Here is a 24,642-nt window from a genome sequence, read left to right as displayed (position 1 = left end):
TGGGAAACCAAAAAATCCGCAAGACTTGCTTTATTGCGATAGTCTGGAACTGACCCCGCGATATCTCCGAGGTGTGCCTGTATTTCGTAGTTAAAAGAATTGAAAAAAGAGAGAGAGAGAGAGAAGTAAGACATGCTCTCCCCCTGGTGTCTGAGAATCCTGGGGATTCGTGTCCTTGTGACCCTCTTGATTCAAGGTCTTCCCTCCATGCCTTTGGTTCTGTCTCACATGGTGACGGTCCATGAAAAACTCTGTCCCTCCTCAATTCCCACAAAAGATCCCCTTGCACACAGCCACTCGAGGTGTAATAAATAAACTTTAATGAGGTGTTTGGGGGCTGGGGACGGACAAGGGGTTTATGTGGCAGCAAGGCAACTAATCTCCCTTTGTGTCCCTGACACTGTGGAGCCCCACTGGCCTTGTCACCCCCTTACCACTCCCATGCTGCTGGGTCGCATCTCTTTCCCGTCCTTCTCTGTTCTGCGTTCTCCCATCTGCCTAGAGAGAAGCCCAGATCCTTCTCACTTTCTCTTGCAGAGTGGCTCATGCCCTGCATTCTGGCCCAGGGTCTCTATCTCCCTAAGGTATTTTCTCCAACAGACAGTTCTCTCTGTCCCACTTGCAGTGTAGTAAACCGTAACCGTGTGTAAACAGCTTTCCTGAGTTCTGTGACTCCTTATGGTGAATGACTCAACCTGAGGGTTGGTCTTGAGGACCCCTGAGCTTGCACCCGCCCACTGTGTTGTGAGGCAGAGGGGACATTCTTGAGGTCTGGCAAGGGAAGGGTGGCCAGTCTCTTTGGAGGGGGACGTCATCCATTGAGGTGGGGTGGCTGTCCAGCTGCGACGAGGCCCGCTTCCTCACCAGCCCCAGTGACGACTCTGTTCATTCCCGATGCTGTCACCTGGTGCCCTCTGTCGGTGGAACCCCGGGGAGAGCTGGCATTACAGCCAACAGCTGAATAGATGACATTCTGGAAGGGGGAATACACAAACTTTAGCCTCAGGCCTTTCCAAAACAATTCTTCCTGCTGAAGCCCAGCATGCAAAGAGCTGCAGGCCTGCTTCTGTCCCCGCCCCTGGAAGCCAGGGCAGCACTTCTCCAGGTGTGGTCATGAGTAGGGAGGGGAGGGACGGGGTGCCTATGAAAATTCAGGTCCCCAGGCGCCAGCACAGACCCACCAGACCACTCTCAGGGGGTGGGGCCCAGGAACCTACAGTTTATATTTATTTATTTAGGCCACACCGTGTGGCCTGTGGGATCTTAGTTCCCTGACCAGGGATTGAACCCGGGCCCTCGGCAATGAGAGCGCGGAGTCCTAACCACTGGACCGCCAGGGAGTTCCCGGAACCTGCGTTTCAGCAAACCTTACAGGGGATTCTGCCCAGCAGGAAGGGTTTGGGAACTGATGCTCGAGGCTTTTGAAGAAAAGATCCAGGACCTGACTCCTGAGGCTGTGCTGGCTTTTGGTTAAGTGCTGCAGGTGCCCAGAGAGGCCTGGCCCCTCCTTGGGAAAGCCCACAGTGATTAATCTGTGGTTCGTGCAGAATTCCCCCATACCCTCCTCAGCTCCATCACCACACTTACCCCATTAGCAGACGAACTGTGCTTGTTCCAACCTGAGGAGACAGGAGGAGAAGTGGTCAGAAGTGAATGACAACGCTGGAAAGTGTGGGAAGAAGGCACGTGTGGGTGGCCAGGCCCCCTGAGTTCTAAGGCCTGGCTCTGCTATTGATGTGGGGGAATCACTTCCCAAAATGGTTTCTACATTTATAAAACACAACTGGGGTATGGGCTTCATCTAGTTATTCATTCAGTTATTAAGTATACATAAATATTTACTGAGCGCAGGCTCTGGAACCAGATGGAAGGGTTCAAATCCCAGCTCTGTCCTTTAGCAGCTGTGTGACCATGGGTAATTGACTTAACCTCTCTGTGCCTCAGTTTCCTCAACCATCAAACAGGGATTTATTCAGCAAATAGAAAATGTCTACTTTGTGCCAGGTGCATTCTAGGTGCCGGGGATATGGATGTGGTGAGCAAAACAGACAAAAGTCCCTCTTCTCATGGTGCCTATGTTAATAACAACAGGCATATTAGTAATAGCGATAATAATCATAGCTTATATATACACCCAGTGTGTGGCTTACAGTGTGCCAAATGCTGCACTAAGTACTGTACCTATATTATAAGGTACAGTCACTCCCATTTCACAGAGGAGGAAACTGAGTCATAGAGAGTAAGGTATTTTCCCATGGTGATGCAATAAAGCGGTGGAGTGCGGACTCAGATACAGGCAGTCTGGCTCTGGACGTCATGCATTCAGCAAACACGTACCCAGATGCCTCTTTTGTGCCCGACCCTGTGGTAGGTGGTGCTGAGGACACAACCATGACCACGACACTTCTAGCTCTGCCCTCCTGGGGCTCCCAGTCCACTGGAGAGACAGACGAGTCCCCCACACAGTGATGTCCCTGAGTGGGCAAGGCTGGGGTGGGGGAGCCCAAAGCAGGTGCTTGGCTCATTTCGGGAAAGATCAGGGAGGGCTTCCTGGAGGAGGGGGCCTCCCGCTGGGATGTGAGGAGGCCATTTTGTTTAGTGGTTGAAGGAACAAAGCTTTGTAGCCATCAGAACTGCCTTCTACTCTTGGCTTTCCAGCTGTGTGCCAGCTGGCAGGTGACATCACCTCTCTGAGCAGACATTTCCTCATCTGTAAAATGGGCTCATAGCAGGACTCTCTTTGCAGGGTGGTTGTGAGCATTCAAGGGGCCTGTGCGCAGAAGGTGCCTGGCATGGAGAAGGTGCTCAGCAAAATGTAGCTCTTTTGATTACGGAATTAGCCGCAGGGCTTTGCCAGAGGTAGCTGTGGGGAGGCTCCTCCAGGCAGGAGAACAGGCTTGCAAAGCCCTTGAGGTGAGAGAATGTCAGATCCTTTTAGAGCTCGGGATCGGGGCACCAGTTCCTGCCACCCCCGTCCTTTCCGTGAGAGCAGGGAGGCAGGGAGGGAGCCAGTCGTGAGCAAGACAAATGGAAGAAAGCTGGGGTGGGGGTTAAATGTTATTCCACCCTCCATCCATCCGGCAGGAGCTCCTGTGTCCCCTGCATTAAAAGCCAAATCCTTACTGTGGCCTTCGAGGACCTACAGGAGCTGCTCCCACTTTGTAAAATGAGTCAATGATCCAATGAATAAAACTGCCTGGTCTCAGTGTCCTCGTCTGTCACATGAGGGAACCTCATGGTATTGGGGTGAGGATTCAGTGAGAGGCTGCCACGTGGAAGGCTTAGTGCAGAGCCTGGCACATAGTAGGTGCTCAGTTATGTTGGCTGTGGTGATGTTCATTTATGGCAGACAGGCGGGGGATGTCGCAAAAAGGAGGGGACTCACAGGAGTTTCTGGATTTCCAGAAATAAATCGGGAGCCCCAGGAGTAGACCAGCCAGCATGATAGTGAAAGTCAGGGTGACAATGATCATAGAGGACAAGCCCGAATGTGACGGCTCTCTGGGAAGTCCTGCAGGAAGAGAAGGAAGCAGAGATTTAAGATGAGAGACTTCGGGCTTTTTACCTGCCCCCAAAATATTACCCTTCGTTTTTTTTGTTTTTTTGTTTTTTGTGAAATAGTATGCCTTACGTTGATTTTCTGAATGTATTTTTTTTTTCTTTATATTTTATTTATTTATTTATGGCTGTGCTGGGTCTTCGTTTCTGCGCGAGGGCTTTCTCCAGTTGCGGCGAGCGGGGGCCACACTTCATCGCGGTGCGCGGGCCTGTCACCGCCGCGGCCTCTCCTGTTGCGGAGCACAGGCTCCAGATGCGCAGGCTCGGTAATTGTGGCTCACAGGCCCAGCCGCTCCGCGGCATGTGGGATCATCCCAGACCAGGGCTTGAACCCGTGTCCCCTGCATTGGCAGGCAGACCCCCAACCACTGCGCCACCAGGGAAGCCCTACCCTTCGTTTTTTAAGGAAGCTACCACTCTGCTTCCCTCAGTCTATATGGTTTAGGTGGACTTGACCCCACCCTCTGGTTCCTAGGATGGGACTTTGACCTGGGCCTGGCCAATCAGAGCATTCCATTCTCCCTGGCTACTGTGATTCATGGTTCATGGGGGTGGGGGTGGTCTGTAACTTAAGTTGAGCCAATGAGAGCCAGCCCTGGGATTCTGGCTAGATTATTGAAAGTGGTGTATTCTTTCCCTTGGGATTTCTAAACTGGTGGGCTGTGAGCCTATAGCTGCTGAGGACCATCTTACCTTCCTGAGGGGAAAGCCTGCCAGGGAATAAAGCCAGCATAGAGAAAAACAGAGACAAGAGAGGTCAAGAAAAGCAGAGACAAGAGGGGTCAAGAAAAGTTCCTGGGTTACATAGTTGGAGCACCTGGATCTAACCATACCTGAAGGTACCTTTCCAATAAAGTCCCATTTTTGCTTGGACTATTTTGAGTTGTGCTTCTATCAACTGCAAATGATAGAGTTCTGTCTAATACACTTGGAAAGGCCTTCCTGAGTCTACTGGGAAAAGGCATCATGCAACTACCCCAGCCTGGGTTTCCAGAGGGGCTGTGTCCAGGTGGCTGTACAATGGTTCCAATGGTACAGATGTTGAGTTAACAGAGAGTAAACCTTCCATGAGGGGGGCTTAGGGGAAGGATGGGAGCTAGAGAGCATTCTTGTGGCTGAGGGACTCGTTTAACCAGGGACCACCTCTAAACTCCTCCTTCAGAGGGAAGCCTACTGTGATTTCCTCTTTTGATCTTTCTGTTCTCCCCACCCAGGGGGCTTCTTACCTGTGACCAGGACGGTCACTTCTGCCTGGCCAGTCCCTAGGGCGTTGGTGACAAGGCAGATGAACGTCGTGTTGATGGACTCGTCCACGGTATGGATCAGGAGCCGGGCGCCCTGGGCCACAGCAGAGGGTGGCAGGGGTCCCATGGTCCTAGGAGAGACAGATAGGTGAGGAAGTGGCCTCGGTTGGAGGCCTAGAATAACAGGTGATGGGGCACTCACTGTATGCCAGGAATACAGAAACCCTCACGCCATCTACAGTACAAGTTGAGAGCAAGCCTGGAGTTCCCCCAGCTCTGCCTCTCACACTCCCATCCAGCCGATCGGCAGATCCTGTCTGCCCCACCTTCAAAATCTAGCCTGAGTCTGACGACTCCTCAGGGCCTGAGCAGAGGCCTGAAGGAGGTGAGGGTGAGCCGTGTGGGTACCGATGGGAAGAGCATTCCAGGCATAGGGAACAGCATATGCGAAGACCCTGAGGTGATGGCATAACTGTAGTGTTTGAGGATCTACAAGGAGGCCACTGTGGATATAGAGGCGAGAGCAAAGGACCACGGCCACCACCCTGGTCTGTTCCCCCTACTCCTGGGGGAACCTTCTCACTGGGCTCCCTATTTCCACCCCCGCTCCCACCCTGCTCTGTCCCCCACTCAGCATCTGAGAGACCTTGTTAGAACTAAGTCAGCTCGGGGACTTCCCTGGTGGCGCAGTGGTTAAGAATCCGCCTGCCAGTGCAAGGGACACGGGTTCAAAGAAGCCCGAGCACCGCAACTAAGAGCAGCCCCCGCTCGCCGCAACTAGAGAAAGCCCGCACGCACCAACGAAGACCCAGTGCAGCCAAAAATAAATAAAATAAATAAAATTAAAAAAAAATTATATATATAAAAAAAGAACTAAGTCAGCCCAAGTCCCTCCTCTGTCCAGAGCCCTCCAGTAAAGGAAAAGTCCTTAGCACGGGCACAGGTCCCACACAAGCTGGCTCCCTGATGCCACTGACCCCTTTGCTCTCGCCTCTATATCCATGGTGGCCGATGTGTTGATCCTCGAACACTCCAGCTATGTTCCCACCTCAGGGTCTTCACATATGCTGTTCCCTATGCCTGGAACGCCCTTCCCATCGGTACCCATACCGCCCACCCTCACCTCCTTCAGGCCTCTGTTCAGATGTCACCTTTGTGACGCCTTCCTTGGCCACCCTCTTTCAACTGCAGTGACCCCCTTCTCACCCTCCTCCTCTGCTTTATCTTTTCCATGGCATTTATCACCACCTGACACACTCTGTTCTTGACAACGTTATCTTGTTTACTTTTTAAAGTTTTTAAAAAATATTTTATTTTGGCCACGCCCTGCAGCTTGTGGGATCTTAGTTCCCCGACCAGGGATTGAACCCCGGGCCCCTGCAGTGAAAGCGCAGAATCCAAACCACTAGACCACCAGGGAATTCCCATGTTATCTTGTTTAATTGTTTCTCTCCCCCATCAGAATGGGAGCTCTGAGAGGGGAGGGAATTTGGTCTATTTTATTTACCAAGGTTTGTGGGTCAACAGCATCTGGCACACAGTAAGCAGTCAAGAAACACTGGTTTAATGGATGCAGGAGACACAGGCATGGATTTGGGCGGCAGAGCTGGCATGGAAACCCGGCTGTGTGGCTCGTGAGCCTGAATCGTGGCGCTTTGGGGCAGGAAGGTAACGGCCAGCCATCAATACTAGTTGAAAACCTTCGACCGGCAGTTCCTCCGGCCAACCACTGAGACATGACTGTGGCTGTCCACAGAGATGGACAGACGGGGATGTTCACCACCATGGCATTTGCAGAGTTGAAAACAGGAGAGCACCTCCGTATCCCCATTTGGGATGGGTTAAATCACTGAAGGGCTCATCTATGATGGAATCGCAGCACCGTGAAGAAGGGGGCTGTGGGTATTTTGAAATGCATAAAAGATAAGGACTGTTGGCTGGATGGAGACAGGAATGGACTGATGGGCAGGAATGTGATAAAGAAGTACGTGAAAATATCAGAGGCAGAATCCACGTGGTGGGGTTTTTGAGTGTTCACTGGAAAATTCTTACAAGTTTTCTGTATGTGTGAAAATTTTCCTCATAAAGTGTTGGGGGAAAATAGATCTATGTGCCTTGACATGGAGAGGTGTTCATGAGATAGAGGAAAAAATTTTAAATTGTACATACAGCACAGTTTTTGTTTAGAAATATTGGAAGAAAAGACGGGAAGGATATATAACAAAGGGTAACAGTGGAGGTGTTCTGGAGGTGACTGGGTACCTGACTTCAGGTGCTATTTTCTTTTTTTTACTCATAACCGTATTGTCTAAAGTTTCTACAATGCTAAGTTATTTTTGAAATAAGAAAAAAAGGCCCAATAAAAATTACATAAAACATGGGACTTCCTTGGTGCTGCATTGGATAAGACTCTGCACTCCCAGTGCAGGGAGCCCGGTTTCGATCGCTGGTCAGGGTACTAGATCCCACATGCCGCAACTAAGAGTTCGCATGCCGCAACTAAGGAGCCCGCGTGCCACAACTAAGACCCGGAGCAAGCAAATAAATAAATTTTTAAAAATTACATAAAACAATTTGCCCCTTTGCCTTTATCTTCCCCCACTTGTAACCCCGGCCTCGGTATGGATTTGAGGAGATTTTCTCATTGCTCTGCCCCTCAGTCAAGAGAACGGGGATGGGACAGTATTTGCTCTGTGAGAGGTGACTGAGCAGGTAACACGTGATGGCTGGGGAGGTGGCACAGCCCAGAGGTTAAGGGGATCAGGTTTGGAGCGAGACGCCGATGGGAGGGTCACCTCTGTGCCCCATGGCTGTGTGCCTGGGCAGATGACGGCAGCTCCTGCGGCCCAGCTAATCTTTAATCCAGGCCTGGCCATAGTGCAGACTGTGCCTGGAGTGTGGGGATCCTGTGGGTTCAAGCTAAGTACAGCAGGCACGCCATAAAGAGCAGGTGTGTCAGCACACCTGGACTAAACCACCACATAAACTGTGCGCACGCAAGACAGACATTTTCCTGGGGGCCTGCAGTTGACTGCTTGCTCTCTTTTTACTTTCCTGCCTACACCCTTCCTCCCTCAGAGCCAGGAATCGAGGTCCCCAACCCCCTCATCTCTCAGGACCCAGGTAGCTGGGTTCCCAGCCCCTCCTCCCTCTGACCCAGGAACTCACGTGTTCCAGTTATAACCTGTGGGCTCCGGTTTGCTGCGGACGTCACAGTTCAGGGAGGCCTCACTACGGCCGATGTACCAGTTGCCGTCATAGCCGGATATGGAGACCTCGGGGGGGTCTGGGGGAAACAGGCACACAGGCTCAGAGACAGAGAACCTTCAGAGGGGCCTAAAGATAATTGGGATTCATGTCACAACAGGAAAAGGGCCTTGGTGGGTTTTGGGGAACAGCTCAGGGTAGAGAGGCCTCCGAGGGGTCTGGGGCGATGGGTTCTACCCCACCCCCCCCTGCCCGGCTCCGAGAATAGAAGTCTGGGAGTCCTCAGCAGGGTGCCAGGAGGTGGGGCACAGAGAGGGCTTCTCAAGACCTGCTTCTCTCTACTGGTTTTCCTGGGTAAAGCCAGATCCTGGTGTGCCTGGGCTGTCCTGTGAGAAGAGGCCTCCTGGGCGCTCATAATACACAGGAGCATATTCAAGGCTCTGATAAGTCCCGCAGGAAAGAATCCTGGATGAGCCTGTTTCAGCCTGCTGCTTATCCAACTCAAATGTGATCGACAGGGGAGATTTTCAAAGTCCCCAGAGGGAAGGCCGATGAGACAGGGTGTTTTTGTGTGTGTGAGGTGGGGGGGTGGTGCTGAGGGAATCAGTACAGCACCTACTGGGGAGGGAGTATTCGGTATAGACAATGATGGGAGGACACAGCCCGTAGACGAGCCAGTGTAGACAACAGTGGGCTAGAGAGAAGTGCAGACTACAGTGGAGCCAGTGTAGACCTCTCTCCAGGGGATCCAGTGTAGACAGTGTTGTGGGTCGGTGTGAGAGAGTGCCTGGGAGAACCCGTGTAGAAAATGCAGGTTTTCAGTGCAGCAGTGGTCACGGGCACCTCTCTAGACAACACAGGGAACAGTGCCAACTCGCCACAGCTGATGGCCTACATGACTGGTGTAGACAGTGAGGGCAGCGCTGTCTGGGGCCCAGAGGAGCCAGTGTAGATGGTTGGTAAGGCAGGGTAGAAAACGGACAAGGGAGTTGGTGTAGATGGTGGGGAAGTGGTGTAGCAGTGTGCACAAGGTCAGTGTGGACGGTTGCCCAGGGAAGCAGGTGTAGGCACTGTGTATAGATTGGGCTCAAAGGAGCCCATATGGGGCGTCAGTGTAGGCGGTGGCCAGGGCAGACAATGGGGGAGCAGTGTGGACTGTGGCCTAAGAAGCTGGTATAGGCCTTTCCTGGCGGTCCAGTGGTTAAGACTCCACTGTAGGGGGCACGGGTTCAATCCCTGGTTGGGGAACTAAGATCCCGCATGCCACGTGGTGCAGCCAAAAGAAACAAAATAAGAAGCTGGTACGGACAATGAAGGACAGTGCCATTTGTGGCCCAGGGGAGCCGGTGTAGACGATGTGCGGACGGGGGTAGGCAGTAATCAGGGAAGCCAGTGAGGATGATGGGGGTGATGTTGGGAGTGGCCTGGGTGGGGTGGGGGGGTCAGTGTAGACAATGGTGGGGGAGGGTGGAGACAGTCTGGCAGCCCCTCCTGCCCTTGCTCACACTTGGGTCCACTCACAGGGCACGGTGAGGGTCATGGGCAGTGCCACCGGCTCCTCGAAGCTCTCGTGCTCCACTCTGCAAGTGACATTCTTGCCATCCACATGGCTGGAGGGCATCAAGGTTAAGAGACTGATGACGGTGACAGTGCCGGGCAGGGGCCCTGGCTCCTGGCTTGTATTCGCCATCTTGCCCAGGGGCGGGGACCAGGAGATGCGGGCGGGCGGGCGACCCCCCCTGGAGATGCAGTGGGCCACGGGCACAGGCTCCAGGCTGAGCTGGCTGAGCGGGATCTCCTGGGTCTCAGCCTTGTTCTGGGGCTGGGCTGGGGGAAAGAAGCAAAAGGGACGGGTCACTCCTCACCTGCAGTCATTCAACAAACATCTCAGCAGCAGAGGAGGGCGGCTCATTGAGGGGACAGGATGTGGCCAGGTTCAAATCCCAGCTCTGCCCCTGAGCAGTAGGGTGGCCTTGGGCAAGTCCGTGCCTCAGTTTCCTTGTCTGTCAACTGGGTATAATGAGAGGATCACCAGCGATGAGGATTTGCAGGTAAAGCTCTTAAAATGGTACTTGGCGTGTAATAAGTGCTCAATGTATGTTATTATTATTGGTAATTGAACACATTGCCCGGCTCTGTGATGGGCAGTGTTGAGGACCCAGCAACGACCGAGACAACCCCACCCCTGCCTTCACGGGGTGGACTGTCCAAGGGGAAGACAGACTTCCCCAGGCAGTGATGACTCAGAGTGGGCAAGGCTGGGATGGGGGAGCCCAGAAGGGGTGCCTGAATCTGTGGGGGGAGCGTTACGGAGGGCTTCATGGAGGAGAGGGAGGGATGAGCTGTGCCCTGGAGGGTCTGAGGGAGAGTGACTAGCTCAAGGTTACACGGTTGTCAGCGACAGAGCTGGACCTCCCCACAAGGTCTGTCTGACTCCAAAACTACCTTGACCATTTCTTAATCATTCTGGTGATTCCAGGACCTGGGGTTTCACTTGGTTCCTTTCGCCTCAGTACCTGTGTTCTTGTTACTGAAGATTTCTCTTTAATTTGACTCATTGGTTCTGTTTTACCCTCATCCTAAATCATAAGACCTGAAGTCCCAAGTTTTCTGAAATGACGACAGTTGCCTTTGGTTGGGTACTGTGTGTCAGGCACTGTTCCAAGCACTTAATCTTTCCTGAGTCATTCATGCAAGGCCCGGGACAGTTCCTGGCACATAAGCAGAAAAGAAACGTCAGCTCTTATTCATCCTCATAGCGGATCTCCATTTCACAGATGAGGAAACGAGGCACAGAGACTTTGTACTCAGCTGCCAAGAGGAGGGCCTGTCATATTTTCCCTGGTGCTCATAAAAATGAACACATGGTTCCATGACAATGCCAAGGGTGTCCCACCCCCCCCCCCCCCCCCCCCCCCCCCCCCCCCCGCCTTACTGGGTTTCAGAATCCCCTCCTCCGAGTCTGTCTATTTCAACTCTCCCTTCCTCACCAAAGGTCATAACGATAACTGACCCCCTATCACCAGCTCACAGAGGCCTCTGCTCTAAGCAGTTCGCCTGGATAAACTCCCGGGACCCTCAGGACAGCTTTCTGAAGGCAGCACTGTTGTTACTAAGCCTATTTTGCAGATGAGGAAAGGAGGTTCCCGAGCTGGTAGCGGCTTTTCCGCTTTCCAGGGCCTTTCCTGTCCCCACCGCCTTCCCGCACCAGCCACTCCCCCCCTCCCCCCTCCCCAGCACCCCCAGCGCCTCCATCCCCTCGGCCCTCAATCTCCAAGATCTTACTTCCCAGCATCTCTAGTACTCTCTTTTGGTTCTCCAGCCCCTCCCCCCTCGAATCTCCCCTTCTGCATCCCCGCCCCATCATTGCCCGACCTCCTTCTTTTGTCCCCGCGGAATCTCTGCTCGGGAGGGAATCTCCCTCCCTCCCGGGCCCTTCCCTCTCTCTGCTTACCTCCCTACCCCACCCCACACCCCTCCCTTTCGGCCCCCCTCCTCCCGGCTCACCGAGCACCCGGAGCCAGGTTCGGGCGCTCCTGTCGCCGTTGGGGAACGTGGCGAACTGGCAGGTGTAATTGCCTTCATCTTCGGCGCGCAACCCCCGCACGGCCAGCGATGCGTCTCGCAGCTCCTCGCCTGGCCTAGCGGCCACGAACTCCAACCGGCCGGGCTCCGGGAAGCTGGGGCCCTGGGTGGGGTGGAAGACCGCCACGCTGCGGGCGGCCTCCGCCAGCTTCTGCCGAGTCCAGGTCACCTGCGTCACCGTCACATTGTGCTCCAGCGGCTGCAGTTTGCACGGCAGCTCCGTGGTGTCGCCCAGAAAGCCGCGCACCTGGGCTGGGGCCAGCACTCCGATTGTCTTGATCCCTGTGGGGAAACGCGGGGCGGGTCACACCCGGGTGTCCCTGATCTGGATGGGGAGAGGCGCCTGGGAGGTCGCTAACCTGGGCTTGGAGCCCCTTAGTTGGGAGTGCGTGTGGGGAGGGGGGACGGAGGTGGGGAGGGTCAGTCCGGATCCAGGGGTGAGGGTGAGGGGGGCTGCATTGGGTCTGCAACCGGGTCGCGCCCGTTCAGTCGGACTGTTGTTACCGTATTTCCTCTATCTCAGCATCATCAGTTTTTAAAATTGTGGTCAATATTGTGGTTAAAAAATTAAAATTGCCACTTAAACCATTTTAAAACGTACAGTTCAGTGGCAGTAAGTACATTCACGGTGTTGTGCAACCACCACAAACTTTTTCATCACCCCTGAGTCATCAATTTTAAGATGTCATTTACAGCACGACCCGTCTTCAGTGGTTAGAGCATCCTGGATTTAGAGGTGTGGAAAGGGAAGAAACTCGAGATCTTAGAATCCATGAAATAAAATCTTACTGCTATTACTCTATGTGGACTCGGGTTGGGAAAATGTTTGTAGGGGATCCTAGCACAAGAAGGGAGGTGATCATAGCCCCAGTGTTTTGGATCCCCTCAGATCTCTGCTGTGAGGCTTCAGGCAGTTTCCTTAACCTCTCTGATTCTTTTTCCTAGTTTGTAAAATGGGACTGAGAACAGTTAACATTCACGGGTTGCTTACAAAGATCAGGGGCTGTTCTGAGCACTTTACACATCTCCCAGCATTCAGGCCTTAAACAGCTCCTTGAGGTAAGCACTACCGTCAGCCCCACTTTATAGAGAGGGAAAGCAAGGCACAGAGTCTTGTGCTCCAGGTCACACAGAGCACAAGTGGCAGAGGTGGATTCGAACCCGGGCCATCTACAGTTAAGACTCCTGATCTCTCATTCACCAGGCTCCAGATGAAAATCTTTCTGCCCAGGGCACCCTGCACATAGTAGGTCCTCAATATATGTTGGCTATTATCGATATCAAGAAACACAATGCTATGCGTCCTTATTAATAATAAGGATGAGGGACAAGGTGAGAAGGAGTTAAGTGCTTTGACTCTCAGTCCTGCTACTCACTAGCTGTGGCCTTTGTGCTGCTGGTTTCACTCCTCTGAGCCTCAGTCTCCTCATCTGTAAAATGGGGGTGGTTATAACTTAAGAGGGTGTTGGGAGGACTAAATGAGGAAATTTATGTAAAGGGATTAGATATGCCAAGCACCCTATACAGGTGAATATTATAATTATTGTTATGAGGAAGAGGAGGCTGGGAGGTAGTGGACTGGGGTGCTTGGAGCGTGCTGTGTCGAGGGAGGGCACGGTCTGGACACAAGGGGATTGTGGAGTGGTGAGCATGCTAGTCTGGCTTCGAATGCCAGCTCCACCATGGACGTGCTGTGCAGCTCTGGGCAAGTGAGTCTCCTTCTCTGATGAGTCTCCTGGGAACTCCCTTGTTTATGAGCTGCCGACTTAGGCTTCATGGGTGAAAAGGAAACACCCAGGCTTTCAGCAAATTGTCTCTCTGAGAATGACATGTCACCCTTCCAGAAAGCCTTCCACTCTGCCTTCTGTCTGCCTCCTCCATGCGCTGGGTCCAAAATCCTGGCTCTAGCAATGACATCCTGATGTGGCTCACCTCTTTTCTTTGGTTTTTCTCCCTCCATGAGGCAAGACCGCTCTGGGCAAGTGAGTCTCCCCTTCTCCTTCTCTTGATGGCAAGACCGCTATGAGGATGAAACTGGATGAAGTGGCCTTTCTCTGGCCTCGTACTCTGAGTAATAGCCAGGCCCAAGCTCCACTGTGTGCCAGGCACTGGGCAGCTCCCTTAGGTGACGCCTCCTCCAACCCTCTCCACGGGCCCATGAGATCCACACTGGGAGCACCAGTATTTTCATCCCCATTGGTCAGAGGGGGCAGGTGAGCCTTGCAGGCTCAAGCTACTTGCCTAAGCTAACCAGCAGGTGAGGGGCAGAGCCTGGGTTGAGACCTTTTGGGACATGGCCAGACTCTGGTTTCCCCGAGCCTGCGTTCAGTGTTGTTATTGTTGACGTGAATTATCGTTATCATTATTGTTCTTCTCCAGTGCATCTGACCTAGCTCAGCATCTTCCCAAGACACGGTCTTACTAGGTAGGTAGAGTTCCACCCCCTGTCCCGTCCCCCACACACATTTTATGGAAACAGAGAGCTTAGGTCACTTTCCTGAGCTCACACATGTGTTAAACGCCGAAAGCTATTTTGAGCGCACCGCCGTCTGACATCAGTGCTGTATCCCCAGTAACTTGGAAGGCTGCCCATAGTAGGAACTCTATAATAAACGTGTGTGGGATGAACGCATGCATGAATGAATGGCCATGTCCTTAGAGTCAGACATGTGGGGTCGAACGGGAACGGGGTTATGTGCCGCTGCTCCCCCCCCCCCCCCCCCCCCGCATCAAGCATCCTCTGTCGTTGTCAGCGGGCTATTGGGGGCTGGGGAGAACGGTCCGCTTCTAGCGAGCGGGGTCGAGAGGTGTGGTGCCCGGGCGTGAGTCGCCTTCCACCTTGTTTTTTCCCGGAGGCTGGCCCGCCCTGCCCTTCAGAAATCTCCCGAGGTCCCGCGGCTTTCAAGGAAGCTGTCAGGAGAGTTCGCCCCAGCCCGGCGTTTCTCCATCCCGGGGGCGGAGGGGAGCCCAACGCGAAGGGCGGTGCGCTCTGCCTCGGGGAACCCAGGGGGCCGGGCCCAGGCGGGTGGGGAGGGAGAGGGGGAGCAGGGGCCGCCCGACCGCGCGGGGTCACTCACCGGCTCCCGAGGACGCCCAGAACAGCAACAGCAGGGACAGCAGCAGCGGCGGCCAAGCTAAGGGAGTGGCTCCGGCCATGCTGGGCGCGCCGCCGCCTCCTCCGCTCGCTCGGCCAGTCCTCCGCTCGCTCGGCCAGTTGCGCGGCCGCCGCGGGTCCTGGCCAGGAATCCTGGCGTCACTCAGCCGCCGAAGCCTAGGGGAGGGAAGGGGGAAGTTCTACTCCTTCCCTCCTCAGACTTGCAGCGGGGAAGAAGTAGAGAAGAAGTAGAACTGGGCTCCCGGGTCCCCGCCCGCTCCCGGGGTTCCCGCCGAGGCTCCGGTACTGCCCCTCCCTCTGCGCCTGCGCTGACACTCGTCACTAGGGCAACATCACTAGGAGGCGGGTTCTGATGCGAGGAAGCTTCGATATAAGGCTCCCCATGTGACAGGCGAGGAAACTGAGGCACGCAGAGAGGTTCAGCGACTTTCTAAAGTTCAAGATTGGCGAGGGACAGAGCAGAGATTCGAGTCTATAATCGGGACAGATCCTGAGTTCCTAAGCTCAAGAGCTTAAACCCCCTGGGTTCATATTGGGCAAGTTGCTTCTCCTCCTGAGGCCTCAGTTTTCTCATCTGAAAAATGACAGGATAGCAGCGCTCACCTCACGGGAGGGTTTGTAAGACTTAAGCAACTGCTTAGCCCAATTCCTGGTATATCGTTTGTACTCAATAAACAGCTCTCACAATGACAACGACGGTTGCTTTACAGTTATCATCAAATAATAATGCTGGTGAGAATGATGGCTCATTCATTTTTCATTCCATAGATATTTTATTGAACCAGGCAGCATTCCAGGCACAGGGGAGGCAACAGAAAATAAAACAGACAAAAATCCCTGCCTTCGTGGAGCCCCCCTTCTGTCAGAGGGAAACAGACCATTAACAGATCAATCCACAGAATAGCATCATGTCTAGAGGTGATGATGGTTAGGGAGCAACATATAGAAGGGAGAGAGAGATGAGAGAGACCAAGATAGAGACAGAGGAATGAGAGAGGAATGGAGATTAAACACTCAGAGATGGCCACTGTGAGATGGGGAGAGAGAAAGAGAGAAAAGACACAAAGATGGAGACACAAGACAGATAGTGAGGTGGGAGAGAATCGAGAGGCGACAGAGAGACCCAGAGAGCTCTGTGCTCAGATGTGGAGCTTGGGAGACTTCCTGGTCCCCAGCCCTGTTCATCCTAGCCGTGATCCCCACCTGGCCCACTAGCAGCTCTGACCCTTGTTCTGTGACATCCCCATATCTTTCTAGAAAATTCCCCCTTTGGGCTTTGGCCAGTTTGGAGGGTTCCGTTCCCTGCTGCCCTCTCTGACTTGGCCCCAGAGCCCACTCCTGGCACCCAGCTGTGGGTGGGTGGCTCTGATGCATGGTGTCTCTCACTCTGCATGTATGTAGGTGAATTTCTGAATGGAAATGTGGGAGCTGGTCTCTAGGAAATCTCTGAATTTTCTGTCACTCTTGTTCTGGGCCTCTGAGTTATTTCCAAATCGGGAACTTGTGGCCGCTGCTCTGTTTCTCCCCTGGGCCATGATGTCATCTCTGGGGTTCCCCCTCCTCCCAGGGCTCCCGGCTACGCTTACTGTGGTTGCAGCAGCCTGCTCTCTGACTCTGGATGTACAGAGGCTTCCCTCTTTCTCCCCCTGCCAATGTTTGGACTTCAGATTTGGGGCCCACCTCACCCCATATTCTGCCTCTTCCCCACTGGACATCTGACTTCTCGGTGACAGGAGTGGGGCCTCTGTCTGAAATCAAATCATTAGAGCCTTGGTCCTGAACAATTCCATGCAATGCAGATGATACAGGCTCCGTTACTGAAGCTCAAAATTGGGGTCAAGGCAGGGCTGAGGGTCAGGGATGGGGTGAAGGTTAGGGATGAACTCAAAGTTGGGGTTAAGAAAAGGGAGGTTCTCAGGGATAGGGTTAAGAGGTGGTGAGTGTCAGTAGGAGGGGGAGGGCCTTTGGTGACTGGTATTCCCGGGAAAAAACCCTTTGAGTCAATAAATACTTGGGAAGGCCAAAAGGTCCAGGCTGTCAAAATTGCTGAATTAAATAAAAAGTCTTGTTGCAGGTCTGGATGAAGCTGGGCGAGGACGTGATGGAGGGAGATGGGTGCCAGCTGGAATGGGTGGGTTGAGTTAAGGAGTTGTCTGGTTCCCCTGACAGCCCCTTTGCTGGCTCCTTTCCACCTTTGAGCCCTGAGGGGTGGTCTGGGGTCTCACTGAAACCATCCTCCTCTGGTTCCCACAGCTCCCTGGGCTCTGCCACCATGGCCCTTTGCTCTTTGTACCCATTCAATGCATACATATTTATTGAACACCTACTATGTGCTCGGCCCTGTCCTAAGTGCTGAAGATACAGTAGTGAGCAAGAGACAAAGTTCCTGTCTTCCAGGAGGTACCATGCTGGATGGGAGTTGGGAAGAGAAAGATAATAAAAAAGTAGACAGGTACTATATATACCAGGGGATGGTAAAAGCTATGAAGAAAAATAAGACACGGTAAGGAGACAAGGAAGAAGTTCTTCAATATTCCTTCTCTGTGGCTGCCCAACACTTTTGACTCTCCTCCCTCCAGCTTCCCCGGCGTGTCCCTCCTTCCCAAGGCAGAAACAAACAAACAAACCAAAAAACCCTCACAGCTTTAGTGTTTCTTTCAGCAGGTACAAGCCTGTGAACTAGGTGTCACCAATTGACTTGCATTTGGAGGGGACAACACAAGCCAGTTCTGAGCAGATGTTTTAAAGTTATGGCCTGGCTCATCCATAGTTCTTCTTCTTTGGTTCCCATAACTGCCTGTCCCAGATGGGGCTGCTCCTTCAGCCATGGTCCCAGGACAAAGAAGATGTGTGAAGAAGAGCCACAGCTGACCTGCTGTCAATGTGTAACATGAGTCAGAAATTGATGAGCAAATCATCAAGATTTGGGGGTTGTTTGTTATTGCAGCAAAATCCAGTGAAAGCTGACTGATAGAAAAATCATCTCTGAGATGGGATGTTGAAACCTAAATGAAGTCAGCTCCATGATTCCCTGGGGATAAAGTATTTCAGGCACAGGAAGAAGCAAGTGCAAAGGCCCTGAGGCGCAAACCTGCTTGCTGACTTGACAAAGGGGCCGGTGTGGCTGGAGTGGGAAGAGCAATGGGAAGTATGAGGAACAGTTCAGAGAGGTAGGAAGAGGTCAGATGTTATTAGACTTAGTGGGCCATGGTAAGATGTTGATATTTTACGGAGGTGGGAAGACCTTGGAGGGTTTTGAGCTGATGTGATCACACTTGTGTTTTATCTTCCCGGACTGGGCTGGAACCCGTGTCCCCTGCATTGGCAGGCAGATTCTTAACCACTGCGCCACGAGGGAAGTCCCCAGACTTGTGTTTTAACAGGATCCCTCTGGCTGCCCTGTGGGGAACAGGCTGTAGTGGGTGGCAGGTTGAAGCCAGTGGGGAAGTGACTGCAATGGTCCAGGTGGGAGGTGATGGAGGATCATTGCTGGGTGGTGGAAGGGGTGGTGAGATGAAGTGGTTGGATTTGAATGTAATTTGAAGGTAGAGACCCAGGGATTTGCTGACAGATTGGATGTGGGACATGGAAGAAACCTCTCTTTCCCACCGAGGACCCCATGGTCCTGGCCTGAGGGAAGGAGGAAGTGCTTTTGACTGAAACGGGGACAATGGCTGGAGCAGCAGGTTTGGAAGGAAAAGCAAATTTGGTTTCAGACTTGCTTCTTTGTGTCTTCCTGTCAAGACTCTAAATTCCTTGAGGGTTGGAACCAGTTCTAGACATTTTTCTGTACTCAAGTGCCAAAATATCTATTGAAAGACTAAATAAGTGAATGGAGAGGGCAGACAGCAGAAGCAAGAAGAACTGCAATCCTGCCTGTGGAACAAAAACCACATTCACAGAAAGATAGACAAGATGAAATGGCAGAGGGCTATGTACCAGATGAAGGAACAAGATAAAATCCCAGAAAAACAACTAAATGAGGTGGAGATAGGCAACCTTCCAGGAAAAGAATTCAGAATAATGATAGTGAAGATGATCCAGGACCTGGGAAAAAGAATGGAGGCAAAGATCGAGAAGATGCAAGAAATGATTAACAAAGACCTAGAGGAATTAAAGAACAAACAAACAGAGATGAACAATACAATAACTGAAATAAAAACTACACTAGAAGGAATCAATAGCAGAATAACTGAGGCAGAAGAACAGATAAGTGACCTGGAAGACAGAATGGTGGAATTCACTGCTGTGGAACAGAATAAAGAAAAAAGAATGAAAAGAAATGAAGACAGCCTAAGAGACCTCTGGGACAACATTAAACGCAACAACATTCGCATTATAGGGGTCCCAGAAGGAGAAGAGAGAGAGAAAGGACCCGAGAAAATATTTGAAGAGATTATAGTTGAAAACTTCCCTAACATGGGAAAGGAAATAGCCACCCAGGTCCAGGAAGCACAGAGAGTCCCATACAGGATAAACCCAAGGAGAAACACGCCGAGACACATAGTAATCAAATTGGTAAAAATTAAGACACAGAAAAATTATTGAAAGCAGCGAGGGAAAAATGACAAATAACATACAAGGGAACTCCCATAAGGTTAACAGCTGATTTCTCAGCAGAAACTCTACAAGCCAGAAGGGAGTGGCATGACATATTTAAAGTGATGAAAGGGAAGAACCTACAACCCAGATTACTCTACCTGGCAAGGATCTCATTCAGATTCGATGGAGAAATCAAAAGCTTTACAGACAAGTAAAAGCTAAGAGAATTCAGCACCACCAAACCAGCTCTACAACAAATGCTAAAGGAACTTCTCTAAGTGGGAAACACAAGAGAAGAAAAGGACCTATAAAAACAAACCCAAAACAATTAAGAAAATGGTAATAGGAACATACATATCGATAATTACCTTAAACGTGAATGCATTAAATGCTCCAACCAAAAGACACAAGCTCACTGAATAGATACAAAAACAAGACCCATATATGTGCTGTCTACAAGAGACCCACTTCAGACCTAGGGACACATACAGACTGAAAGTGAGGGGATGGAAAAAGATATTCCATGCAAATGGAAATCAAAAGAAAGCTGGAGTAGCAATACTCATATCAGATAAACTAGACTTTAAAATAAAGAATGTTACAAGAGACAAGGAAGGACACTACATAATGATCAAGGGATCAATCCAAGAAGAAGATAGAACAATTATAAATATATATGCACCCAACATAGGAGCACCTCAGTACATAAGGCAACTGCTAACAGCTCTAAAAGAGGAAATCGACAGTAACAGAATAATAGTGGGGGACTTTAACGCCTCACTTACACCAATGGACAGATCATCCAAACAGAAAGTTAATAAGGAAACACAAGCTTTAAATGACACAATAGGCCAGATAGATTTAATTGATATTTATAGGACATTCCATCCAAAAACAGCAGATTACACTTTCTTCTCAAGTGCGCATGGAACATTCTCCAGGATTGATCACATCTTGCAGCACAAATCAAGCCTCAGGAAATTTAAGAAAATTGAAATCATATCAAGCATCTTTTCTGACCACAATGCTATGAGATTAGAGACCAATTACAGAGAAAAAAACGTAAAAAACACAAAACACATGGAGGCTAAACAATACGTTACTAAATAACCAAGAGATCACTGAAGAAATCAAAGAGGAAATCAAACAATACCTAGAAACAAATGACAATGAAAACACAACGATCCAAAACCTATGGGATGCAGCAAAAGCAGTTCTAAGAGGGAGGTTTATAGCAATACAATCCTACCTCAAGAAACAACAAACATCTCAAATAAACAATCTAACCTTACACCTAAAAGAACTAGAGAAAGAAGAGCAAACAAAACCCAAAGTTAGTAGAAGGAAAGAAATCATAAAGATCAGAGCAGAAATAAATGAGATAGAAACAAAGAAAACAATAGCAAAGATCAATAAAACTAAAAGCTGGTTCTCTGAGAAGATAAACAAAATTGATAAACTATTAGCCAGACTCATCAAGAAAAAGAGGGAGAGGACTCAAATCACTAAAATGAGAAATGAAAAAGGAGAATTTACAACAGACACCGCAGAAACACAAAGCATCCTAAGAGACTACTACAAGCAACTCTATGCCAATAAAATGGACAACCTGGAAGAAATGGACAAATTCTTAGAAAGGTATAACCTTCCAAGACTGAACCAGGAAGAAATAGAAAATATGAACAGACCAATCACAAGTAATGAAATTGAAACTGTGATTAAAAATCTTCCAACAAACAAAAGTCCAGGACCAGATGGCTTCACAGGTGAATTCTATCAAACATTTAGAGAAGAGCTAACACCCATCCTTCTCAAACTCTTCCAAAAAATTGCAGAGGAAGGAACACTCCCAAACTCATTCTATGAGGCCACCATCACCCTGATACCAAAACCAGACAAAGATACAAAAAACAAAATTACAGACCAATATCACTGATGAATATAGATGCAAAAATCCTCGACAAAATACTAGCAAACAGAATCCAACAACACATTAAACGGATCATACACCATGATCAAGTGGGATTTATCCCAGGGATGCAAGGATTCTTCAATATATGCAAATCCATCAATGTTATACACCATATTAACAAACTGAAGAAGAAAAAGCATATGATTATCTCAATAGATGCAGAAAAAGCTTTTGACAAAGTTCAACATGCATTTATGATAAAAACTCTCCAGGAAGTGGACATAGAGGGAACCTACCTCAACACAATAAAGGCCATATACAACAAACCCACAGCAAACATCATTCTCAAAGGTGAAAAACTGAAAGCATTTCCTCTAAGATCAGGAACAAGACAAGGATGCCCACTCTCACCACTATTATTCAACATAGTTTTGGAAAGTCCTAGCCACGGCAATCAGAGAAAAAAAAAGAAATAAAAGGAATACAAATTGGAAAAGAAGAAGTAAAACTGTCACTGTTTGCAGATGACATGATACTATACATAGAGAATCCTAAAGATGCCACCAGAAAACTACTAGAGCTAATCAATGAATTTGGTAAAGTTGCAGGATACAAAATTAATGCACAGAAATCTCTTGCATTCCTATACACTAATGATGAAAAATCTGAAATAGAAATTAAGGAAACACTCCCATTTACCATTGCAACAAAAAGAATAAAATACCTAGGAATAAACCTACCTAGGGAGACAAAAGACCTGTATGCAGAAAACTGTAAGACACTGATGAAAGAAATTAAAGATGATACAAACAGATGGAGAAATAGACCATGTTCTTGGATTGGAAGAATCAATATTGTGAAAATGACTATACTACGCAAAGCAATCTACAGATTCAATGCAATCCCTATCAAATTACCAATGGCATTTTTTACAGAACTAGAACAAAAAAATCTTAAAATTTGTATGGAGACACAAAAGATCCCGAATAGCCAAGTGGTCTTGAGGGAAAAAAACGGAGCTGGAGGAATCAGGCTCCCGGACTTCAGACTATACTACAAAGCTACAGTATTCAAGACAATATGGTACTGGCACAAAAATAGAAATGTAGATCAATGGGACAGGATAGAAAGCCCAGAGATAAACCCACGCACCTATGGTCAACTAATCTATGACAAAGGAGGCAAGGATATACAATGGAGAAAAGACAACCTCTTCAATAAGTGGTGCTGGGAGAACTGGACAGCTACCTGTAAAAGAATGAAATTAGAACACTCCCTAACACCATACACAAAAATAAACTCAAAATGGATTAGGGACCTAAGTGTATGACCGGACACTATACAACTCTTAGAGGAAAACATAGGAAGAGTACTCTTTGACATAAATCACAGCAAGATCTTTTTTGATCCACCTTCTAGAGTCATGGAAATAAAAACAAAAATAAACAAATGGGACCTCATGAAACTTAAAAGCTTTTGCAAAGCAAAGGAAACTACAAACAAGACGAAAAGACAACCCTCAGAATGGGAGAAAATATTTGCAAACGAACCAACGGACAAAGGATTAATCTCCAAAATATATAAACAGCTCATGCAGCTCAATATTAAAAAAACAAACAACCCAATCCAAAAATGGGCAGAAGACCTAAGTAGACATTTCTCCAAAGAAGACATACAGATGGCCAAGAAGCACATGAAAAGTTGCTCAACATCACTAATTATTAGAGAAATGCAAATCAAAACTACAATGAGGTATCACCTCACACCAGTTAGAATGGGCATCATCAGAAAATCTACAAACAACAAATGCTGGAGAGGGTGTGGAGAAAAGGGAACCCTCTTGCACTATTGGTGGTAATGTAAATTGATACAGCCACTGTGGAGAACAATATGGAGGTTCCTTGAAAAACTAAAAATAGAATTACCGTATGACCCAGCAATCCCACTCCTGGGCATATACCCAGAGAAAACCATAATTCAAAAAGACACGTGCACCCCAGTGTTCACTGCAGCACTATTTACAACAGTCAGGACATGGAAGCAATCTAAATGCCCATCGACAGATGAATGGATAAAGAAGATGTGGTACACGTATACAATGGAATATTACTCAGCCATAAAAAGGAATGAAATTAGGTCATTTGTAGAGACGTGGATGGATCTAGAAACTGTCATACAGAGTGAAGTAAGTCAGAAAGAGAAAAACAAATATCGTATATTAACGCATATATGTGGAACCTAGAAAAATGGTACAGAAGAACCAGTTTGTAGGGCAGAAATTGAGACACAGATGCAGAGAACAAACGTATGGACACCAAGGGGGGAAAGCGTGGGGGGGTGGTGGGATGAACTGGGAGACAGGGATTGACATATATACGCTAATATGTATAAAATAGATAACTAATAAGAACCTGCTGTATAAAAAAATTAAAAAAAATAAGTGAATGGATATCTTCAATGGGTCTGTTATAGTTCCTTGGAGTTCATCCCACGGATGCCATGGTTTTCCAACTTCCGCATCCAAAAGAATCACCTGGAAGCTTGTATAATCAAGCAAATATGAATATATTTCCTTATTCTTCCCTCCCACATAGAAAAAAATAAATAGTAGCATTGTTCTGCCTCCTCATGCTTTTTACCTACTTTTATGTCTTCCTACACAAGGACATAGCAAGCTGCCTCATTCATTTATTCATTCATTGGTTCATTTGTTCATTCATTCACAGCTGTACAGCGTTCCATTGCATGAACACGCCATAAACTTTGAACCTGTCCTCAGTGGATGGGCCTTTCGGGTGTTTCCAACTCTTTGCATTTGCAGACTATCCTGCCCGGAGTAACCGTGTCCACGCCATTTCCCATGCGTGTGACTGTATCAGTTCCATAGGTTCCTAGAAGCTGATTTGCTGGGTCAGAGGGCATGTGCACTTGTGGTATTGGAGGATATTGACAAATTGTCATCCCCTACTCTTGCCAGCCAGTGTCACCTACCCATGGACGCACACGGTAGTGAACTGAAGCTTTTAAAATTGCAGATGTGGGGACTTCCCTGGTGGCGCAGTGGTGAAGAATCTGCCTGCCAATGCAGGGGACGTGGGTTCGATCCCTGGGCTGGGACGATCCCGCATGCCAAGGAGCAACTAAGCCCGGGCGCCACAGCTACTGAGCCTGCGCTCTAGGGCCTGCGTGCCGCAACTACGGAAGCCCATGCTCCGCAAGAGAAGCCACCGCAATGAGAAGCCCGTGCACCACAACGAAGAGTAGCCCCTGCTCGCTGCAACTAGATAAAGCCCGCGTGCAGCAACGAAGACCCAATGCAGCCAAAAATAAAAAATAAAATTTCAGATGTGAAGTTTTGTCCCAAAGGATTTGATGTAGGAACCTGGAGGCTGGCTGGGAGGGTGGGGAGAGAAAGAGAGGGAGGGAGGGAGCGAGGGAGGGTGGGCAGGAGGCAGAATGGGGCAGGGAGAAAGGGGAGG

At 49.5% G+C, this 24,642-nt stretch overlaps 1 protein-coding gene across 1 annotated transcript; it reads right to left on the bottom strand.

Moving 5' to 3' along the window:
• Positions 1-297: 297 nt before the first annotated feature.
• On the bottom strand, positions 298-14,996 carry PVR (PVR cell adhesion molecule). The gene is made up of 8 exons (XM_068528216.1): positions 14,672-14,996; positions 11,517-11,876; positions 9,531-9,836; positions 7,971-8,088; positions 4,785-4,933; positions 3,386-3,511; positions 1,588-1,619; positions 298-973 (listed from the first exon to the last, which is right to left on the bottom strand). The coding sequence occupies exons 1-8, from the start codon at positions 14,748-14,750 to the stop codon at positions 812-814; spliced, it is 1,332 nt and encodes a 443-aa protein (XP_068384317.1). The 5' UTR covers positions 14,751-14,996; the 3' UTR covers positions 298-811.
• Between the last annotated feature and the right edge of the window lie 9,646 nt (positions 14,997-24,642).

Source organism: Eschrichtius robustus, chromosome 19 (genome assembly GCF_028021215.1).
Source record: "Eschrichtius robustus isolate mEscRob2 chromosome 19, mEscRob2.pri, whole genome shotgun sequence".
Lineage (NCBI taxonomy): Eukaryota > Metazoa > Chordata > Mammalia > Artiodactyla > Eschrichtiidae > Eschrichtius > Eschrichtius robustus.
The sequence above is the reverse complement of the archived record's forward strand: the minus strand, read 5'-3'. Positions and strand labels throughout refer to the sequence as shown.

Coding starts and splice junctions, on each gene's coding strand:
- PVR (XM_068528216.1), bottom strand. CDS start 14,750: ATGGCCGGAGCCACTCCCTTAGCTTGGCCGCCGCTGCTGCTGTCCCTG. Junction 8,089..9,530: donor CATGACCCTCACCGTGCCCT/GTGAGTGGACCC, acceptor TGTTTCCCCCAG/ACCCCCCCGAGGTCTCCATA. Junction 3,512..4,784: donor AGTGACCGTCCTGGTCACAG/GTAAGAAGCCCC, acceptor CTCTTCCTGCAG/GACTTCCCAGAGAGCCGTCA.